At 38.3% G+C, this 21410-nt stretch overlaps 1 protein-coding gene across 1 annotated transcript; it reads right to left on the bottom strand.

Annotated features, from left to right (window-relative positions):
* On the bottom strand, positions 1-21326 carry SCP2 (sterol carrier protein 2). Its single transcript, XM_068406034.1, has 16 exons — positions 21157-21326; positions 18947-19001; positions 18307-18378; positions 16684-16815; positions 15671-15735; positions 14485-14611; positions 13537-13600; positions 13231-13317; positions 12502-12652; positions 11461-11608; positions 9370-9477; positions 7316-7469; positions 4351-4444; positions 3619-3748; positions 2121-2200; positions 1-894 (listed from the first exon to the last, which is right to left on the bottom strand). Exons 1-16 carry the CDS (start codon positions 21196-21198, stop codon positions 799-801), a joined length of 1605 nt encoding a protein of 534 aa, XP_068262135.1. The 5' UTR covers positions 21199-21326; the 3' UTR covers positions 1-798.
* Positions 21327-21410: the final 84 nt, after the last annotated feature.

The following is a 21410-nucleotide window of genomic DNA, read 5'->3' as shown; positions in this document are numbered from 1 at the left end:
AACAGGAAAAGTATATTTAATTTTCTGTTAAACTTCCAACCAGAATACATTTTCCCAAAACAGAAGTTAAAGCTTTTACATTACTGTTAAGAATTTCACAATGATCAACACCAGATTTGCTCAGGAGAAAACAGGTTAAATGTTGGCTATACTCCCCCTCTGCTCTCCTGGTGAACCTAATCTTTTTTCAAGGTCAAGTATTATCAAATCCTGTGAATCCCAAAGCAATGTTCTAGTTCCTTACTTCTGGATGTTTATTTTTTAATTCCAAAGTAGTAATAAGAAAAGTATTTTATAGCAAATTCCTAAAGCCTATTCTAAAAAAATGTTGTTAGAGATACCCTTTATAAGACCATTTTAATTTAACAAGCAGCAAATTAGTTTCAATGGAAGTCTGAAAGCATTTGTATGACCTGCTATTACAGCTTTTAAAAAAAATGCAACTCATTTAATTGATATGTCAAACTATAATCTTCCTCACTCTCTTCCCAACCAACGTGAACAACAGTAAGCAGCCTCATTCAACTCTAAGTTTTATAAAATTTTTCATATTGATTAAAACAAAAACGGTTACAAATGCCCACCATATACCATTTGTAAGAGTTAGTGCCTCAAGCCTAAAAATCTTTGCTGTAGACAAACTGATGAAATTTATTAAGATTATTAAGGTCTCTAACCACAGAATTTAGGTGAGAGAGGTCCAATCAAACCCAGCCTGCACCACATTATTCATAATGTCTAGTTTCATTCTACTTTTTTATCAAGAATATCAAGTACTGACTGTTTACTCTAATGAGCTCAAAGTTTAGCTTTGCCTGGCTGAAGTTGTAGATTCTGAAGTTTCATTGCCATGCCCATGTTCCCAGAAATCTTCAATTTGCCTTGAAAGAATGCCTAAAAAGAAAGAAAGATTATATGAAATGGAATACAACATATTACCCCAAAAGCATCCCTCCCAAAAGTTATGGACTACTATGTATGTGCAGGTCCTGGCCTGCAGTTTTATAATTCCAGCAGTTCTAACAGACATCTCACATTCATCAACAAATGTATTTTCTGACACTGAAAGGCAGAATAGAAATAAACTAAAGAAATTGTATGCTTATTATATTTGTGATACCTAAAGAGAATAAACTTGGTATTGCATGTTTCTTGCATTATCATAACAACGGATCTGTATACAAAGCAGGGCAGAATACCCAATGCTTTGGTGATGACAGTTCATAGAATAAAAGTTCACTATTTCAACTGAAGATGATAAAGCAATAGTGTACAGTAGATGCCACAACTGATTTCTTACTCAAATCTCCCCCAGCCATTACTGATTTTGTTATTGATGAATTCAGTTTTACAAATCTAGTTTGTGAAGCAGACATGCTAGAGATTTGGGGTTTTTCCTCCAGACCGTGTAACAAGATGAACTGCATGCCCTAAAGTATCCAAATTGTAGATGTAAAATTGTCATTGCTTCTGAATTTCCTATATGTATATTACAACGTTCCTACAATGTTTTACCTTCAAACTTCTCCTAGACACACTTTAGTTTGTGAAAATTCTTATTAACCTTGTGATTACAAGATCAAAAACTTAAAAGAATGTTACCCAGAGCATTTCAAATTTAGAAGTATGGAACAGCAACTTAAAATTAACTTAAATGTCCTGTTTACTTGCACACCATGGCTGCTTTTGACACACTGAGGAATAAAAAAAACAAATAATCATAGGCATTCAGTGGATGCTCACCTCAATTTCCATTTTTCAGCATCAAGATTACTCCTTACACTATGAGCATAAAGCTCTCCGGAGAGCCAACATTCCTCCTTCCTTAAGTCACACTGCAAGCACTAGTTTCTCCCTCTTCTCTGCAAACCAAGCACTATTATATCCCCTTCTGGATTACCTACAGGATGACTGAGATAATATATACCAGTTCAGAAGAGTGGATACTGTCTTTCTTGATTAATCTTACTTTGGTCAATTTGTTCAGAGAAAGTCAAGAATTGTCATTTTTCAGATCAGCCATGGCAGTTTTGGAGGAGGGGATTTATTGAAATTGTTTCAACTTAAACACACTCAAAACAAACAAGTCGGTCCTCTTATCTCATCTTTGCTATACTTACTGTCTGAGGATTCATTTTGCCAGTCATGAGAGCTAACAGGTCAGCGTCAGCCATTGTAATTGTACAATCTGCCTTCTTATCTGTAAGATAGAGTTGACTATGAAGATTCAAATTGAGAGATGAAACAGTAATAGCAGCTGCAACTCCATGAAGAATCTGTTGATACTACAAGTTAGCAAAATGGTACCTGAAGTACATACAAGTAAGGGCCATTATAAAAAATATCAGCAAGAGATCATCCAATAGCCAACAGGCATCTGTGTCACCTTGTAGCACAGACTATCCCAACACTGAAGAAAGATGGACCTTTCTGAAAGGCGCTAAGCAAATTCATTCCTTGAAAAGAAATAATAATCTACTTGCTATCAGCTAAAATGTTAATTGCAAGCACTGACAATCGTCTTGTTTTATCAAGCTTAAATTTGCTAGTATCAAGATCAGCTCAGAATAAATGTGTTTCCCCTGTGACACTCTCTGAAGATACTCATCACTGAAATTTCAGGCATTTCCTGCCCTCTCCTTCAATGGGAACAACATGTGCATTCTAAAAGCACTCATTTGAATTAATTCAAATCCAGAAGTTTTTAGGATCTTCTTACCAGAAATAATTTTTCAGTTTATTTTAATAAGCTCTGATAAAAATATTAATGTATATACCAAAGGGCTAAGCGCTGCACACATCTTCTCCTACACTCATCTTACTATTAAACTTAACTCTTAGACAAAATGTTGTCCATAAAACAGAAAACTCTGCTTTTATTTTTGTAATAACTTAGATCAATGAATTCCAAATCAAATCCCCTGTCACATTTTTAATTAAAAGCTTTATGATGCAGGCTCATAGATATATGAGATTCTGAGGACAGACTGTTGTCTTTGGCTTTTTCTTTACACTACTAGGATGCATGACTTCATCTATGAGATAAGACATTTTCATGGCAAGGGTACAAATCCTTTGTTTCCAATACTTTTATGGGATTCCCCGCCACCACCCAGTCTGTGCCTTATTTATGTCTGCCTTTTAAAAATGGAACTTGAAGGTTATGCCAGCTGGTACAGTATTGAAATCAGTCAAGTCATATTGCTTAACTAGCTGCAGAGGAGAAGTAACTTGACGAGATAGACCAGCTTACCGCCTACCAGTGTCTCCCACAAAGCAACTGAAGAAACAGCTACAAATTACACTTCTGGCACAACAAAACCCCTGAGGTTTGAAATTTTTTTTAAAATCACGATTCCTGTAAAAGTCATATGACAGATCTGTCTGGCACCTCTAAGAAAACATGCAATTATCTAGACAGAATTCAGAGTAGAAGACGTTTAATTCTTGGTCCGAAACATCATGGTTCAAAAGTGTCAGTAATAAGAAAAGTTTAAAATTAAGGTAGCTCTATACCACTTTTGCTCAAGGTCACCACAGCTTAAACAGAATATGAATTTATATTCTTTTCATTAGTTTTATGTGTTTTCTGCAATGACATAATAAAATAGCACCAACCTGAATTAACTGCCACAGAGCCTTTACCATTTTTCACATCTACTACCCAAGTTGCTTCTTTCCCACCAGGACCATCTTTTATTTTGAAGGCAAAGACTCCACCAATTTTCTTGACAAACTGCTCTCCTTCCTGTAATGACCATATAATGTGCAACTTATTCATTTACTTCAAAATAATTTTAAAATAGTTTGAATTAAACAAAGTAATTTAAAAACCTTTACCCTTTCTACTAACATAGAAATATCTGTTTCCCTCTATTAGGCTTCATTTAGACAACCATTTAAAAAAAAAAAAAAAAACAACAAATAAAAACACGAACTATGACCATCTATATTAAAATCTATCAACTAAGAAAAATTACCACTGTCCTAACAGTCTTGTCTTCCTGTAAGACTGATAAAATGTGATTTCTTCTTCTAATCACACTTACAAAGCAAGCAACAAACACCAAACACAAACTTTCTTGTGTTAGTTCGCAAGCTCCTCGCATACAATCTAAACTTGCCTTTACTGAAATACCCTTATGCAGGTAGGAACTGTCTGAAAAAAAATCATTTAAAATCATGGCATGGCATAGAAAGATTTCTGACACAGCGAAATTCAAAGCTGTAACATTTGTTTCAGTGAGCAGTACTGAATAAGTGATTGATGCTACTATATTTCCACCAGGTTTCACACATGTTCTGTCATAAATTAAAATTCTGTTGTAGGTAAAAGAAGTAGTCAAATACCTCTTGGAGCTTCTTTTCAATCTCTTTGAAGACCAAATGTGACTTAAATCCATCAACACCTGCGCTGAGAGGCACGGCTGCAATACGGTCAGTGCTGAAATGAAAAACCCATTCATTTACATATCTTTAATCACATTTTCAGCATCTTCAAATTATCATGAACAGGCCTAACACCAGCAAGAAGAGCCACACTCTTTAGCAGTATAGAGCAACCATATGATATCAAAGTGAAGCTTAGTCTATGATGGGCTTAACAGCTTGAATTACAATCACTTCAAGTATCTAGATGTTTTTGCATGTATGGACAGGACACTAATTTTATAATGAAAGTAAATCATTGATCTTGTCAAGATAAATCATCAAACACTATTGCCACACCTTAGGTGAAGGGAGAGCAGCACATGCACCATCACAGAGAAATCCCCTTTTTTTTTTTTGGCAAAACAAATCCCCTTTTCCCTCCCAATTCATGTGGGTCTCTTAACGTTCACAAGAGGTACGAAGCATTATTCCTGATTGTCTGAAGCAGACACCCTGCATGGCCTGATAGCAGCATGAAACCTAATTCTTCATTTCTGCAGAGGCACCCAGAGACAAAGTATGTCTAGAAACGGCAATTCAAGCAGCAGGAAAAAAAGTTTACACTTATTACCATCTCATGGCAGCAGAGTTCAAAACTGCGGTCAGGTTTGGTATCGTTGAAGTGACAGAATCACTTAAGAAATGTTGGTAGAACTTGTTTGTGTGGTACTAACACTACCCTATAGATGTATGCTAGGGTAGTGACAGTAGGGACTGTCTCATCTGAAGAAGACATACCAATTTTGCCAATAAACCAAGGCTACACTAACAGGGTGTAAAATTGTAAGGTGTCAAAAAAAAGCAGAACTGTTTCAAACACTAATCCAAAATGGATCAAGTCCTGCTGTCACTTACCTTGATGTATATTCTTGGCAGCTATTACTAAAGCCACTAATTACAGACTAGATCTGAATCCAATTATTAAGTCTATGTGCATTGCTGTAGAAAAAATGGTTTAAAGTATCTTCATAAACACAAAATGCCACCACCTTTCCCTTAATTACACAATATGCAACATCGTTCAACTACACAAGCGGTGTCTGAGCAGATTAGCCGCACTGTTTCGTTCCAAAGTCTGATATACATTGGTGCAACTCCTTGTGTCAGGTATCTCCCACACACAAAGCCTTTGGGAGAATGAAAAGGGTTTTAAGCTTCTCTAATGTAAGATGAAACTAGTATTGCTAAGATTTCTCTGTTTTGAGTTGTACCTACGAAAGAATTTTAAAAATTCTCAATACCAACGAACGTCAAGTGAGCTGTAGTAGAGAAATATTATCTATACATGCAAAGCTTTTCCTAACAGGAAGGCACTACTTCTAGCAGTACCTCAAGGTTAACAGTATACAAATAGCAACAGATTCCCTGTTCCATAAAATTGTAATATTTTTAGCCAAAGTTCAAAGCAATGGAAAATAGTATATTCCCTATAACAGTCTTTTCCCTTCTCATTTAAAACTGTGTACCAACACCCGCTGCCAAGTTTTGTGCGCATGTTTGAAGAGAATCCATGAGAAGACATGATTTTTCCTGTATCTCACATATTTTTTCATATGGTCTAACCTCTTACAGATGACAGAAGTGACAGGATGATCACTTCTGACACTGTACTACAAAAAGTTACTGCTACAGCCCTTCAAAATTCAATTGCTTCTCTCATTACCTCTTCCACAGATTTTATTGTCACCTCCCAGGAATTGTACAGGTCTAGCTAAAACAGCCACTAGAAATATAAATTGGGAAGGGAATATTTCTTTCTGGAAGTCCAGTGCATGATAAATTTTACTGCTCACAGTTTTTTAAAGCAAATGTAAAGTATTGGCATCGAGCTTTAAAAGCAAAACCATAAAACCCACAAAGAGTAGCTCAATTTTTCTAAGCAAAGTTGAAAGTGAAAACGAAAAGCGAACTGTGTATTCTGGCATATTTACAAATTTTAAGTATTTTCTCTCAAGTCTTGTCCATCCTAACACAGAACTAGAGCAGACTGCAAGACAGCTCCATAGCAGTGTTCTCCTCTCACTCTGAAGTATGCTACAATTACAAGTGCAAATTCTTTAGCCACGACTGGATGAGTAACATGCCTGAATGCTAAGGAGTACTTAGAATACCACATGTAACACATACAGCTGAAAGCAATTCTTCATGAAACCAAACTAGTAACAATTTTAGCAGTGAAAGCAGTGGGCATCTCTATTCCCATGGATGTCTTGCTTTTTTTGGCAAGACCCTAGTTTCAATTAATTCATTTTAATGTGGCCTGTTTTGGTCTTGGAAGGGGTTTGTTTTGTTGGCTTTTTTCTCCAAACATTAGATTTCTCCTTACAGAAAACCATGTGAGCCATTTTTATGGGCAAGTTTGCTCTTTTCAGTAACTTACAACTCACAGTGCATACTGTTTATCAGGAATAAGGCAGTGCGTAAGTTATAATCTAAGTATATACCTGCAGTGCTGTCAGTACACAACAGTTCTGATTGCTGAGCAAGTTTTAGCTTACAGTGCAATTTCTTCCTTGCACAAAGAATAATTCTAAAAAAAAACCCCAGATTTTGAAACACAAAGATACGGGAGCACAGCCAACACAAAGTAAGCTTAGTTTACACCACTACCGAACCCAAAGTGACAGTTCCCAATGACAGTACAACCAAGACCTGTACAGCAAGGCCGAACAAGCGTTTTCATTCGGCAGCACGTTTCCTTGCTCTATGCCCTGCATTGATACACTCTGGAAGGTGACTGTTTCGCAAGGCCTTTCGGTACACACAGCGCTTTTTTCTCCTCGAGAAGTCAGCTACACGCGGAGGGCAGACCCTCAACTGCCCCACCACGTCTCCCAGGGCACGACGCGGCGGGATGGGCCCGTCTCGCCCCGCGGGCTCTCACCTGGCCGCTCCGGGGAAGCCCATGCCGTAGAGGGTCACCACCACGGCCCCGCCGATGCCCAGGTTGTGCTGCAGCGCGACCTTTGCCCCCGGGACCTGCCTCCTCCCGGCCAGGCCGCGCAGCTGCCAGCAGAGTTCGGAGCACTGCGCCAGGCCTGAAAAATCGAGCACAGAGCTTAGCTGGGTAAAGGAGGGCCTATACTATGGGCATATTCTATAAACTTCCTTCCCTAATAAGGTATCAAGTGAATACACGCAATAGGATTTGAGAAAGTTAATTCTTGACAGCTCAGATACCTAGAAATATATCTTCTTGGGAGGCCCAAAATGAAGGTGAATCCCTTTCATTACAGCCCTGATTTTCACATGTTTTCCATCGGTCTCCCCGTGCTCTTCTATCAGCTATTTCTGCAGTTATGATCCAGTTCCACCGCACACACATTTCTTCTTCCCTCCATCATCCACAGACCTCTATCCCTTCCTCTCCCTTTCCCTAGACAACTGTGTAGGCCTTTGGGCAAGGCAGAGGAGGAATGTGCATTTTATGCACCGAATTTTACGCATTGCCAGCTGCAACATTACAGAGAGGATCAGTAAGAAGTTTTATAATTTATAATAAGTCATAGATGAGAGTTAACAGGTTTCATAACTTTTTACAAGGGCATGTAGTGATAGGACGAGGGGGAATGGTTTTGAACTGAAAGAGGGGAGATTTAGATTAGATATTAGGAAGAAATTCTTTCCTGTGAGGGCAGTGAGACACTGGCCCAGGTTGCCCAGAGAAGCTGTGGCTGCCCCCTCCCTGGCAGTGTTCAAGGCCAGGCTGGATGGGGCTTGGAACAACCTGGTCTGGTGGAAGGTGTCCCTGCCCATGGCAGGGGGTTGGAACTAGATGATCTTTAAGGTCCCTTCCAACCCAAACCACTCCATGATTCTATGATTCATATACTCTCTCTCAGCCTCAAGGAGAGAACGGCTACCACAGTACATCCTGCCCTGGACTGGTTTGGAAATTTAAGATGACTTAGATGATCTCTGATTAGCATATAGCTAGCCTCAAGACTGTTTTATAGTGAAATTAAGCTGACAGTCTGTAGACATGTAATTTTCTGCATTTTCATGACTCTTCCCCCCCATCCCATCCCATGGCAACAGAGAGGGCTGAGTACCAGTAACTGCTCTACATTTATCACTGTGTAACCAACAAAAATGTAACACAAACCTAGCAATGTAAGACACTCATCCTGTTACAGACATCCACTGTCTCATTCACCTGGAATGTTTTTCACCCAAAGTTTCCTAATACTTTTCCCCCTCACACTAACTGCAGATTATCTAGCTGTTACAGCTGGTTAGATTAAGGTTTGTTGTTTTACAAGGTTTCCTCTTCGCCAGTTTTCTGACAACTTCTCCTTTCCAAACAAGGAAGGTGAATTATCTTCACAAATCCAAACGCATTTTATCCAAGAGCCATCTCATTTGGAAGCAAGCATAGCAGTTCAAAGAAAACAAAAAAACAAAAGAAAGGAAAACCTATGTTGCTGGGAAACGGTGACTAACTGAGCTTCTGTTGTAAACATCAGACAAATATTTTGACATCCAAGGCTTAACAGAAATAGCTTTTATTACAGCTAACAAGGGTATAGGCTATTCAGATGCAGTAAAAATCTCCAAAATCTGAATTTTAAAGGATGACAACATACGAAAATGGTTATTCAAACTACATTCATCAGAAGTTGTACTACTAAGCAATTATTCAGGAAAAAAGTCAAGCTGTTTTACCAGTTGCTTTAACAACAGAAAAAGTAGCACCATAAAATTAACGAAGTGCTAATGATCAAATTCACACTCCAGCTCTTCCAGTTTGAGCAATCCTGCATGGTCAACCTGCCCTAATGCTTGCATTAGTTGGAAATGAGAATCAACCCCAGAGTTTCCTTCTAGTCTCAGGAAGCCCTCATGTTTCATACAGACAAATACAAGTGGGAAGCATCACCTGCTCAAGAGCTGTTATCTCATATCTAACTGGCATGACCAAAAGGTTTTTTTACATACCTGTAGCACCAAGTGGATGTCCCTTTGAAATCAAGCCACCACTGGGATTAATAACCCATTTTCCTCCATAAGTATTGTCTCCTCTGTCAATCAGGTCACACGCTTTTCCTATAAAACAGTATTTATAAAAGAAGAATGTTCCTTTTTTGTTTTTAAGTGATTTTTCAATTCTGCTGTCACTTACCAAAGGTGCTGCACGTCAGTCAAAACCTAGGAAATACTACACCACAGACTGAAATTAGCCAAACCACATCAATGAGACTTGCTTATACCACTGGAGAAAGCGTAACATGGAAAAGAAGTAAAAGGGCTAGTGATTGATACAAAAGCTTTTTTAAATTTGCTGTTGAATAGTTTTGTTGATATACAGTATTATGATATAATCAATATAATGAAGCTGTTCATTATTCTGTTAATGAAACTGCAGCAATTATTTTTTTGTAGAAGAGGGCTTAGTCGTAATTTGTGACCCCCAGGACATGGGGGTCCCGGTGAAAACCAAGTTGAACACGAGCCCTTGCCACAACGGTGGCTAACAGTACCCTGGGCTGCATTAAAACATTAAGATAGTAAATAAAACCACTCGTAAGACTACTGCTTAGAATTGCTTAGCTTTCCAAACTATTAGTTCCCATGCCTTCAGCAGACAGTTCTCCCCTTTAACCAGTTCTTTACTCCTTTATTCTTGTACCAGCTTCTTCAGCCTACATTGTTAACGTCAAAGTCTAAAAAAGATCCGCCACATTTCTGCATTTGTAACTTACTTCTCCCAGTAAATGAGAATATCAGGTTAGTCTTGCACATCTAAATCCACAATGTGGCTTATGCCATTTCACTCATCTCTATGTCTAATTAGTCTACCGTTCTGAGATAGGTTTCACATACTATTAAGGTCAGACTGACTGAAGGGTGGTGAGAATTGCACTATTAAATTACCACACACAAGACTTATTGGTCAAATAGACAAGTACCATCAGGATCCATCTGCATCTTTGATTACAGGAATGAAGCTAAAAAAATTAATGTACCTATTTAAATAATATCAAACATTTACCATTTTTACTGCAGATACCATAAAAACACAGCAAAGAAGACAGTAAAAAGCAAGCACTCAAAGTCAAATATTGAAGACCTACAAACACATAAAAAGTCTTCCTGAATATCTGTGAACTTCTCTGTTTCAGTGAGAAAGCTTAGGCTTAATGCAATACACCATCTAGTGACAAAATATGGTATTTTCTCAAAATTAGTTAAAAACAAATTAGAAAAATATTACATCAGATGATTATTTATGCAAAGCAAGAATACATTTAGAGTTTAAATATATCAAATACTGAAGTAGCAGATCAATGCATTATTTATTTTAAATAAAACAAAAACCTCTTCAGTAGAAAGTTTTAATGGTTTGACTTACCTACATAGAATTAAACTCCACTACCATTTAACCTGTTGTCATTCCACTCAATTCAATGAAATGAAACTAATCTGAACAGATTGTGCATTGTTATACAGTTGACTTCAGAGGCATGTTCACAACTTGCTAACAACTCTGTATTTTCAAAGGCAAAGACGTTTCAAGATTAAAAAAAAAAAGTCATATCAAAGATAAGTAACTTGGTTAGGCCCTCTATACGCAATTCTTGTCCGAGTTTTATCTTCTTAAAAGGCAATACAAGCATGGATGGAAATCTTGGGGTAGGTAAGTATACATCCCTGAAAAAGGGGCATAATACTGAAAAAGATCAGAAAGTCCTTAATTTCCTTGCTCTGTTTGCTTAGAAGAGCCATCCCTGCACAAGCGAGCCGTATGATTTCACATAGCTGTCCAATACTTTAATTTACCTTGTATACTTCTTCAGAAATCACAGTAACACGCTCATTTGTTAAACTAATTCTAGAGTTTCCAGGTAGTCTTCATGTTACTACAGTGGTTAACTTGCTTTTCCCTCTCATGAGGTTAGCTAGTAAGACTTTCAAATACAGAAGATCTGTCCAGTAGACAACTCAAAGTTCTAGTTATATGAACAGATAAAAAGGTATTATTAATGTTTTCCATTTTAATAAAACAATGATCTCCATTGATGCTATTACCTTCTGGACAGAGTCCCAGAGCTTCGTAGGTAATGAACTCATTAACTGAGAAACAGTCATGAAGTTCGATCACATCAACGTCTGTTGGTTTTAGACCTGCTTTTTCAAAACATTTTTCTGCAGCTTTTTTAGTCATATCATAGCCAACCTGTAACAAGAAGAAATCGTATGTTAAAACATCATTAAAGAAACATAGCTAGCGATTTTATTTCTACACTTAATTTTAAATAAAAATGTATATCCTGTAAGTGAAAGTAACCTGCAGGAGGTGGCATTCTAATTTATTTTATGTATTTATACATCACATATCACAGCCTTTACTATTCATACAGTATGAAATGCATAGAAAGAAATAATACATTCTGAGTCTTGTTGTTGCATGTCAAAACTTTTCTGAGGAATGTCCTCTTTTTTCTCAATCTTGTTCACAAGCCAAATTGCTCCTTTGCATGACTCGGACCAACAGCCTTGAAACAAATCTTCCGACTGTCTTGCTACCTTTTTTGATCAGCCATCTGGCTAGAATCGTATTTGAAACCCAAACAGAACATGACTAGTGTAGAAACTATTGGGTATTCTACTGACTTGACTTACTTGCAGTGGGATCCAAATTTTGCAGTTCAGGTCTTTCCCTTCATTCTTCTTAAGCAAGTAATCATGACTATACGCAACAGGTTATTTCAGCTTCAGTATTACAGAGACATAAGTAAAATTGTTTTAAGTTTCTTTACTCTTATAAACAGAAAAATTAAAGAAATGTGTTTCTTGCTGTTCAAATTGTTTAAAAAGTAGCCTTTAAATAATCTGTTAAGAACTAGGTTTTTGATAGCCTGTTTATTATAGATTTCTTACTGTTATTCCACAACCATACTCTTTGCTTACTGAACCTGCCCAAATGAAATTACTTTTACATTCACCACAAAGTATAATTTGTTTGCTTACTGACTTGTAAGTGTCTACAGTATCATTAGGACTTGCAGGTGTTAAAAAAAAAAAAACCAACCCTGAGAAGCATCAGGGAATACAGAATTGTAAACCTACCATCTTCATACAACTGTTCTCTTCAAATGTGCTTGGGTAATCAGTAGCCATCACCTGGGCTAGAATTTCCACAGCTTTTGGCTGCAACTTATGCCTTTTCACAAACTTCTCACTAGCCAAAATTGCAGCTGCGGCACCATTTGATGTTGGACTGATGGAAAGAAAAATAATGATGTCATCATTCTAAATTAGTAATGTCAATTTTCCATAGAACTATCTTTTAAAACAAACCAAAAAAAAACCAAAAAGAACAAACAAAAAACCACTTACTTTGGCTGATGACACTGAAACTATAAATTCCATCAGTGTTTGCTGGACACTTGTAGTAACATTTACAATAGACATTTGAAAAGCATGACATCAAAACAGAAACGTATCATTAAGGTTTTTCAATTTAGAAAAAATCAAAGCCTCTACTGGCTATAAACACTGTGTGTATAGGAAGGGCTAAAGAAAAGAATTAACACTTAACAGCAATGCATGCACATTGGTGAAGATACAGAATGACGTGAGAGACTCAAAGTACAAAACGTATTTCAGCTTACTGTATTATACTGTGAACAAGTATCTAGATAGTGTTAGGTCAAGACAGAGATTCCATATTTGTTTTATTTATAAGAAGTTTTACTTAAAACAATCTGTAAATTTTAATTTACACTAAATAGACTTTTATTTAAATAGATGTCTTAACATCAAGATTTATTTCACAGTGCTAAGTCGTCTCCTTACCAACATTGTAAAACAGTCAAGTAATCAAAAATTTTGCGAGAACGCAGAACTTCATCTAACGTGTACTCCTCTTGGAACTGGGAATACCTACAAAAAACATACAGATGCCACCTTAGTTTTAGTACAGCCCTTAGCAGCAGACATACTAATATCACACTATCAGGCAGCTATATAGCTGTTTTTACTAAGCACAAGGCACTGGATATAGAAATTATGCTGGGTATAATTCTAAAAATAATACTCAGTTTTTCATTAATTTTGTAACAGCAATAGATGTTCAGTATGGCAGCAGAGTATATTACTCACGGGTTCTTAGTTGAATGGCTATGATTTTTCCATGCAATTTTTGCAAAGTATTCTGGATTTGTCCCTGGAAGGAGAAGGAAAGCTGGGTTGAAATACTTGGTTTACTCAAACAGTGCTAACATAACATTTTAAATATCTGGTCATAAGAATTTGAACTTTACAAGCATCTTTACAAGAGACTCACTGTTATCAAAACTTTCTTTAGAACTCAACTTAGGTCTAACAATTAGATAAAGACTATTAGAACTGGTTCAGTTTTTGCTAAAAGAACATCCTATTTGCATATTTATGACTAACTTAAGAATAAAGAAAGTAAGTGCATTTTATTTGAGGTATTACTATATTGCTGAAATTTGAACACCCATTTTCCTATCAATCAGTACAAAACAGCTGCACTGAAAAATTGGAGTCTAAAATTTTTCCATATGCTTGTCTAGAACCAAGTGCAAATAAAAGATGCTCAAGGGGCCGGCATGCTACCCTGGAGGCAATTCCCTTGTCTGGTGAGGGGCTAAGAAACGGCAGTGGCAGCAGCCTAGTACTATATATTGAATCAAATACCCGAGAGCTTTTGTCAAACAATTCAGTCCCGAGTCTATCTACCCATCCTAAGACACAAAGAAAAAATGCAGGAAGTTACACAACCTTATCGCCCAGACCTTACAGAAGCATAAACCATACCATTAGTGTGATTACCAGACACACTGTATCACAGCCTTAATTTTCTCTCCTGATGGTTTTGTTTGCCTACACATCACCAACTTTTCCATAGGTAACTCTCTATCCAAATGTATTCCTGTATGTGTTAGCTGTAGAAGTTGCAGTTGTAGTACTTGGGTAAAAAGAAAGGACACTGAATGCTCTCTTTTTAAAAAAATCCTAATATATATATATTTCTTTAAATCACTTCATTAAAAGAGGACAATAACAAAATGTATTTTAACATACCGTATTTCTCCATATGTTCTTTGCCAGCATTTGCAAACATCTGAGGTGCTACTGGAGCACTTGCTAAGCCATATTTATTTATCATAATTTCCAAGTGTTTGTCAATTGGATTAGTTCTGTCTGAAAACTAAAAAGAAGGGAAATTACTGACTGAATATACTGACTTATAAAGCAAGTCAGTCACCATTTCCTTTTCTTTACAACATCGCCACAAAAGTGCCATGGATTTCAAGCAAAGTAAGAGGTTTTTCTGATATTTTAACAATCCCACTGGACAGTATGTTGCACTTCAGTGACATGTTTTGAAGCATTCATAATTTCCCAATTATAAGAAAGAATAAATAAGCAGAAAATGCTTAACATTACAATCACTGCACTGATTCATGGCAAAGATCACCCCTATGTGATTTCTCTCACAGACACTATTGTCGGCAGAGGACTTCAGGTATTTTTCACCTCAGCTTAAAATCTTATAGTTAATATAGTTCCAAGTTATAAAATTAATACTCTCTTACTATTTTCAATGAAGCTTAGATGAAATATTGTAAAGCATTTTAAAGATAACAACTGATTGAAATTAGTAGGAGTTAAATTTAACATTTCTCACCCAAACCCCTGCATATATTACCAAATTTGGCAGTTCTGTAGTTAAACAGATGGGCTCTAATAAGGCAAAATACAAACAAAAACCCCACACTTCTCCAGTAAAAACAAAGAAGAGACAAGAAAGAAAGGTTTACAGAAGCCCTTAGTTTTTGTGAAAATGTGTTAACTGGTCAATTGAGTAAGCATCAAGCCAAAAGCCAGAAGACCCAGATTCTTCCTTTTATCTGCTGTGTCATTTTGAGAAAGACACTTCAATTGCTCAATGTTTCAGTGTCTATCTGGTATTTTCATCATTCCCTATTAACCTTGCCTTTAACGTATTCTTGGCAAAATACTAAAAGCATGACATACTACATAAAATTAATTCTAAGACACTCCATGCAAACTTTGTATATCACAGCTGCAATCAGAACCATTAAACTCATTAGAAGTTTCCATGGATCAAAATAATGGTTTATTTTGTAATCATCTACAGCAACATCTTAAAGCAACTGGTATTTGTGAGAACATGTCTCAGAGAATGAGGAGGTGTATTTCGTCTATGAATACAATGAAACATATAAATGTTTCAGACACTTACACCTGAAGCAAGGGATCCTTTTGCCATCCTCTCAAAGCCAAGTGCCAGAACACAATCTGCCAAACCTGAAAATAAAATTTGTGGCTATTTAAAACACAATGTAATTATAAATGACTTTATGTACTAACAACTTTTCAATTACAAGAAATACACACAAAGACCTACCAGCTGCTCTTCCTCCTTTCTTCATTTTTGAAAGAGAGTCAAATTGGGGTGGGAATGGTATTGATACAAATATATTGATACTGAAGAATGAGATTTGCTGCAGGGCTTAGGTTTATTTTTAAACTGTTTGACTGCAATTATCTTAAATGACCAAGCACTTATGTCTCTTTTACAAATACTAGAAGAATCATACACAATGTTACTAGTTTTCGTTACAGAAACATCAGCATTTAAGTGCAAGAAAGTATCAAAGGCCACAAAGGAACTGCATAAACAGAAGGAAACACTCATCTGCCAGTTCAAAGCATAGTCTGTAACAAGACATCACTCTCTTCCCCTCCCCTCCAAAAATGCATTAGTCAAACACTTGTGTTAACTTCAAGTTTAAAAAAAAAAAAAAAAAGCTAGGCTTTTTAGCAGATTCCTCTCTCCTTTTCATCCTGCAGTCTAGCATCTTGCAGTACTACAATGCAACTTGTTCTGCACTACTCCAAACAATTCTTCCAGAAAAAACTTAACTGGCTTACTACTTACTAAGTTCATACAGCTTATGACACAGGAAAGGACATTTATATCCATATACACCATCTTACTGCATCACATAATCTCTTAGGTGCACACATAATGCTCTATTTCATAGTGAGAGTCTTAAGTGCTTGGTCTTATATTTGTACATACAACTGACCAACCTTTTCAGTCGAGTGAGGCAGAAAACATAATTTTGCCTATGAGGATAGGACATTTACAACTCAGAGTACTCACACATTCACTAGTTCCATTCTTCATTCAAGTTATATTTCTAGAAATAGAGAATATGTATTACCCAGCCCCAGAGCAAAACAACTCACCTCCTTCTACTAGTTGTCTGGCCATGAACAAGGCAGTTGATCCAGTAGCACAGTTGTTGTTAACATTAATGATAGGAATGCCAGTTAAACCCAAACCATGATAGATAGCCCGTTGTCCACAGGTTGAGTCACCTTCATACAGAGGCACAATGTTAAAATAAGGTACATGTTCAAACTTCACTACCAAAAAGAAATCCAACCATGTATGTGCAATGCTACCACTTAAACTGTAAACTTGAACTTTTGAACTGTCACCTTGAGTACATCTCTCAAGTATTCACAGTAGAAGAACCTGAGAAACAAGAGGAAAATTATCAGTTTTTAAAAACAGAAGTTTGTCCCGCTTCTGTGATAACAGGCCATGAATGAACAGAAGGTAACTGGATTGGAGAGAAACATCTTAGAGGTGTGGCTTGGAAGCTGCTACAGATATCACAGCTGACTGACCCTACTTCAGTTGCCATAATACAGTCATTAATAGAGAAACAGGAAGAAAGCAAATGGAAAACTCTCTTTGGAATGGAAACAGATTTCCCCATAACAGAAATCTGATTCTGACTGCTTTGAGAAATATTCTGACTGCTTTGAGAAATACATCAGGGATCTGTGAATTGGGGTGACAGGAAAAGGTTCAAACCAGTCATTTAACACCATCTCCTCTCACTACAATAACCAGTGATTGCAAGTCAAAAGCTTCTACTGAGGCCGTCTACTAGAAATCTGTTTGAGGGTTGTTCTGATTATGGCTGGGATAGAGTGTTTTCTTCACAGTAGCTGGTATGGGGTTATGTTTTGGATTTGTGCTGGGAACAGTATTGATAATACAGGGATGTTTTCGTTATTGCTGAGCAGTGCTTACACAGTGACAGCCTTTCTGCTTCTCACACCTCCCCACCAGCGAGTAGGCTGGGGGCGCATGAGAAGCTGGGAGGGGACACAGCTAGGACAGCTGACCCCAGCTGACCAAAGGGATATTCCATACCATATGGTGTCATGCTCAGCATATAAAGCTGGAGGAAGAAGAAGGAAGGGGGAAGATGTTCACAGGAATGGCGTTTGTCTTCCCAAGTAACCGTTAGGCATGATGGATCCCTGCTTTCCTGGAGATGGCTGAACACGTGCCTGCCAATGGGTGTAGTGAATGAATTCCTTGTTTTGCTTTGCTTGCGTGAACGGCTTTTGCTTTACCTATTAAACTGTCTTTATCTCAGCTCATGAGTTTTCTAGTGTATACACTGCATCACACAAAAAATAAAAGAATTTTCAAGTCTATTGCCATAAACATTATAACACATAAGTTTTGCACCACTTGAATAAATATACCATCTGATCTTGATGAAAACCTGTATAAAACATATTTGCAAGACAATTTTATGAAAGTCTTTCCATACGCATGATTAAAACTATAAATTCCACAAATAAACAGACATAGATCTGTGATTACTAAAAATAGTCATTTTTAAAAAGTTTGAGACAGTTCTACAAGCTGACACATTTAAATATTATAACCTGAAATTGATGGGATCCTCCATACTTCATCCACACAGATGTGGATAAACTTCATCCACACTGATGTCTGCAAATGTCACACATGTCACAACCCAATCAAATGACGTTACTCACCATAAACATAACCCACACATGCCTGCTCCACTGCTGAATAAGGAATCCCAGCATCAGCTAAAGCCTTCTGGCCTAAGAAAAAAAGTTTAAAAGTTGAAAAAAGGTTAAAAGTTGAAGAAAAAAAAAAAGCAGCTCTCACAATCATAACAAGTAAACGTAGCTTAGTATGTATGATTCATGCGTTCACAAACAAGAGAGCATTGTAAAAATTCCTCATTAGATGATGCCAATGGTTAATATAGTCCTGCATCTTAATTCTCATAAGGAAAATTTTGCAGCATTTTGAGTTCTGAACAAGTTCCTTTATCAGAAAATTTCATGCAGCCTATTCTGTGTTCATGCACAACGCTTGTTTGTCCCAATGAAATTATGTTTGAATAATATAGGTAGGTACGAAATTATTTAAGTATCCAATTCAATTTTAAGCTATCCTTTTGACTTTAGTACTGGAAGGCAGCGAGTTGAACAGTTATAGATTTTGTGAAAGTGTTCTTGTTTATCAGTTTTAGCTTTGCTTTTTATATGTATCTATTTACTGAACAGTAGCTGTTCCTTCATATGTATGTATAAAAAGATTAACTGTAAGACTTAAAATAACTGTCAGCAATCAAATTAAATGCTTTCTGTATCATTAAATTACCTGCCTCCTTAGCCATGTCAGGATAATCAGCACTTTTCTCATTAGGCTTTGTGAACTGACAAGAAAAAAAAGGAAAAAAAAAAGAACAAATCACAGTGAGATTCAATACATCTTTTGCTCAAACTGATATATTTAAAAGCTTTATATTTAACTGAGAAACAAGTTTGTGAACGATCGGTTTTAAATAACGGAAACAATTTAACTTAGTTGACCCAAAAGTGCACGCACAAAATCTGCACAATTCCCACGTGCTACTGCCAAACCCTGTGATGGCTAAAAACCAGAAAATAGTGCAATTTTATGGAAACTGAGGACCATTTTTGCTCAGTCTTAAAGAAGATCCATGACTTGTATGGAGATGGACAATCACCCTGTCCAAGGCCTGTAGGTGGGACAGAGAATAACTTATTGTCACTGATTCATTGTAATACATGACATAACATTCACTAAGGCTTTGATAAATACTTCCCTTCCACTTTATTTTATTATACTCCTATTTGTAACAAGAAAACACTTGTTCTTTGCACAGAACTTAATTCTACATAAGCCTCCCTTTCCCAAACTTTATTCCACTTTGTTACAAATCATATCATACCTTACCCCTCGCCACTGGAGCAGAGGTGATATGTGTATTTTCTCTGTAGTATGACTCATTAGAGTCCACCAACAAATACATGAGTTTTGCACTTTTACGTCATTAATAAAAAGTGTCACTGCTAAAAAAAAAATCCTCTTACTACTTATAGTTCTACAAACTATTTGACATTCACTGTTAGTATATAAAACTTAATTTGCTACCTCCTTATGCTTACCTCCCCAACTCCAGCCTTTCACAACACTTAGCTGTACTTTCTGCAGTGCCTCCTTTCCTTAATTTACAGAGAACCTTCACACTGAAGGTCGTAAGAAAAATCAGTCAGTGAATCGACCATTGTAAAAGTCTGTAAGAGCGATTGATGTTACTTGGGTTAACGAAGAGGGGAAAAAAAAAAGAGTATTGACAATTTCTCAAATCACACTAAACTGGTAACTGAGATGATCCACTTCTGAAAATGAAAGGCATGGTCTGTGGAACTGACAGTTACACCCTCACGAAACATGGATTGTTGTTTTGAGAAGATATACCAACTTTTAGCAGGCATTACATCACTAAGATTAAAAAAAGAGAAAGGATACAATCCTAAAAGACTTCATAATAAAATGCTTAAGACACAATATGGTGTCTGACAAGTTTTAGTTGTCTCTTCCACACTACAGTTCCTTCCTCGAGCACATCACAAGTGAGTTTAAGGTGAAGTCCAATAACTTCCAAAACTACATTCTGCGATCCAGTCCAATAAACACAATTAACAGAATGAAGTCTTTTACCTTTTATTTCCTCCTATATCACATCACATGCTGGAGAAATACCCATGCAGCAACAAAAAAAAAGTTATTTTAAAAGTGGGGTTTTTTTCTGACTACTCTGGCAAATATCAAAGTCATCTGAAGTTTTATCCACAGAGATAAAAAACGGTTCCTTTAGCTTTTGCTGCTCTTTGAAAACGTGCCATGCCGTGTGAACTCCGTGTTGGCAACCGAGTGACCAGGCACAGAGAGGGATCAGGAGGGTGTCTGCAGGGCACCCGCTCTGCTGCTGCCCTTTCTCCCTGGGCCCACCGGCTCCCCGGCCCTTCAAAGCGAGGGGACGAGCCCTTGACCGGAGCTGGCAGTGACACGGGGACACGCTCTGGCCCTTGTAACTGTTATATCGATCTGCTCAACGGAGCTTCAGAACGTTTAACGTGGCCGGCGGATCCGCCCCCCACGACGTCCCAACCAAAGGTGAACTCTGCGTGGAGCCGCCATGGCCCAGGGCCGACCCGCAGGCCCGGGGGCACCGCACGCCTCTGCCCTCTGCAAACGCGCTCCCGAGACAGCAACGCGTTCTGTGCGGGGCCTTACCCCACCCGGGCAGGCAGTGCCGCTTCCTGTACCGCCGCCGCCCGCCGCGCCCCCCTCAGCCGCCAGCAGCGGCGCCGACAGGGGACTCCTGAAGCGGGGGACGCCTCAGGGACGCCGCCGAGACCAGCCCCGCTCGGGCCGACCCCCACACACACGGGCGCCAAGTTTCGCTCAGCCGTCCCGCACGGCCCCAGCGCGCAGGCGGTGCCGGGGAGGGCGCAGGCCGGCGGCGCGGAGCTGGGCCGGCGCGGCGGACAGCCCCGTACCTTGGTCATACCGACGCCCACCACGAACACCCGGCGCTGCATGACGACGGCGGCGGCGGGAGGCGCCCGCGCGCCCCCTCCTCCCGCTTCCCTCCGGCCGGGGGAAGAACGCCGAGACCCCGCGCGCGGGCAGCTGCGCGCGACAGCTGAGCGAAGGGGCGGGGCGAGCGCCCGGGAGGCGGGACAACACCACCCCGCCCGCCTCCCCCACCCCCTCATTCTTAAAGGCGCAGCGCCGCCCCGGCTCTCCCCGG

This window comes from Nyctibius grandis, chromosome 8 (assembly GCF_013368605.1).
Source record: "Nyctibius grandis isolate bNycGra1 chromosome 8, bNycGra1.pri, whole genome shotgun sequence".
Taxonomy (NCBI): domain Eukaryota; kingdom Metazoa; phylum Chordata; class Aves; order Nyctibiiformes; family Nyctibiidae; genus Nyctibius; species Nyctibius grandis.
The sequence above is the reverse complement of the archived record's forward strand: the minus strand, read 5'-3'. Positions and strand labels throughout refer to the sequence as shown.

Bases quoted from the DNA above. Each gene is read 5' to 3' on its own strand.
- SCP2 (XM_068406034.1), bottom strand. From the start codon at position 21,198: ATGCAGCGCCGGGTGTTCGTGGTGGGCGTCGGTATGACCAAG. The intron at 12,653-13,230 runs GTAAGGAGACGA...TCTTTCCATCAG, and splicing joins TTGACTGTTTTACAATGTTG to TCCAACATCAAATGGTGCCG. The intron at 3,749-4,350 runs GTATTTGACTAC...TGGTCATTACAG, and splicing joins TTGAAAAGAAGCTCCAAGAG to GAAGGAGAGCAGTTTGTCAA.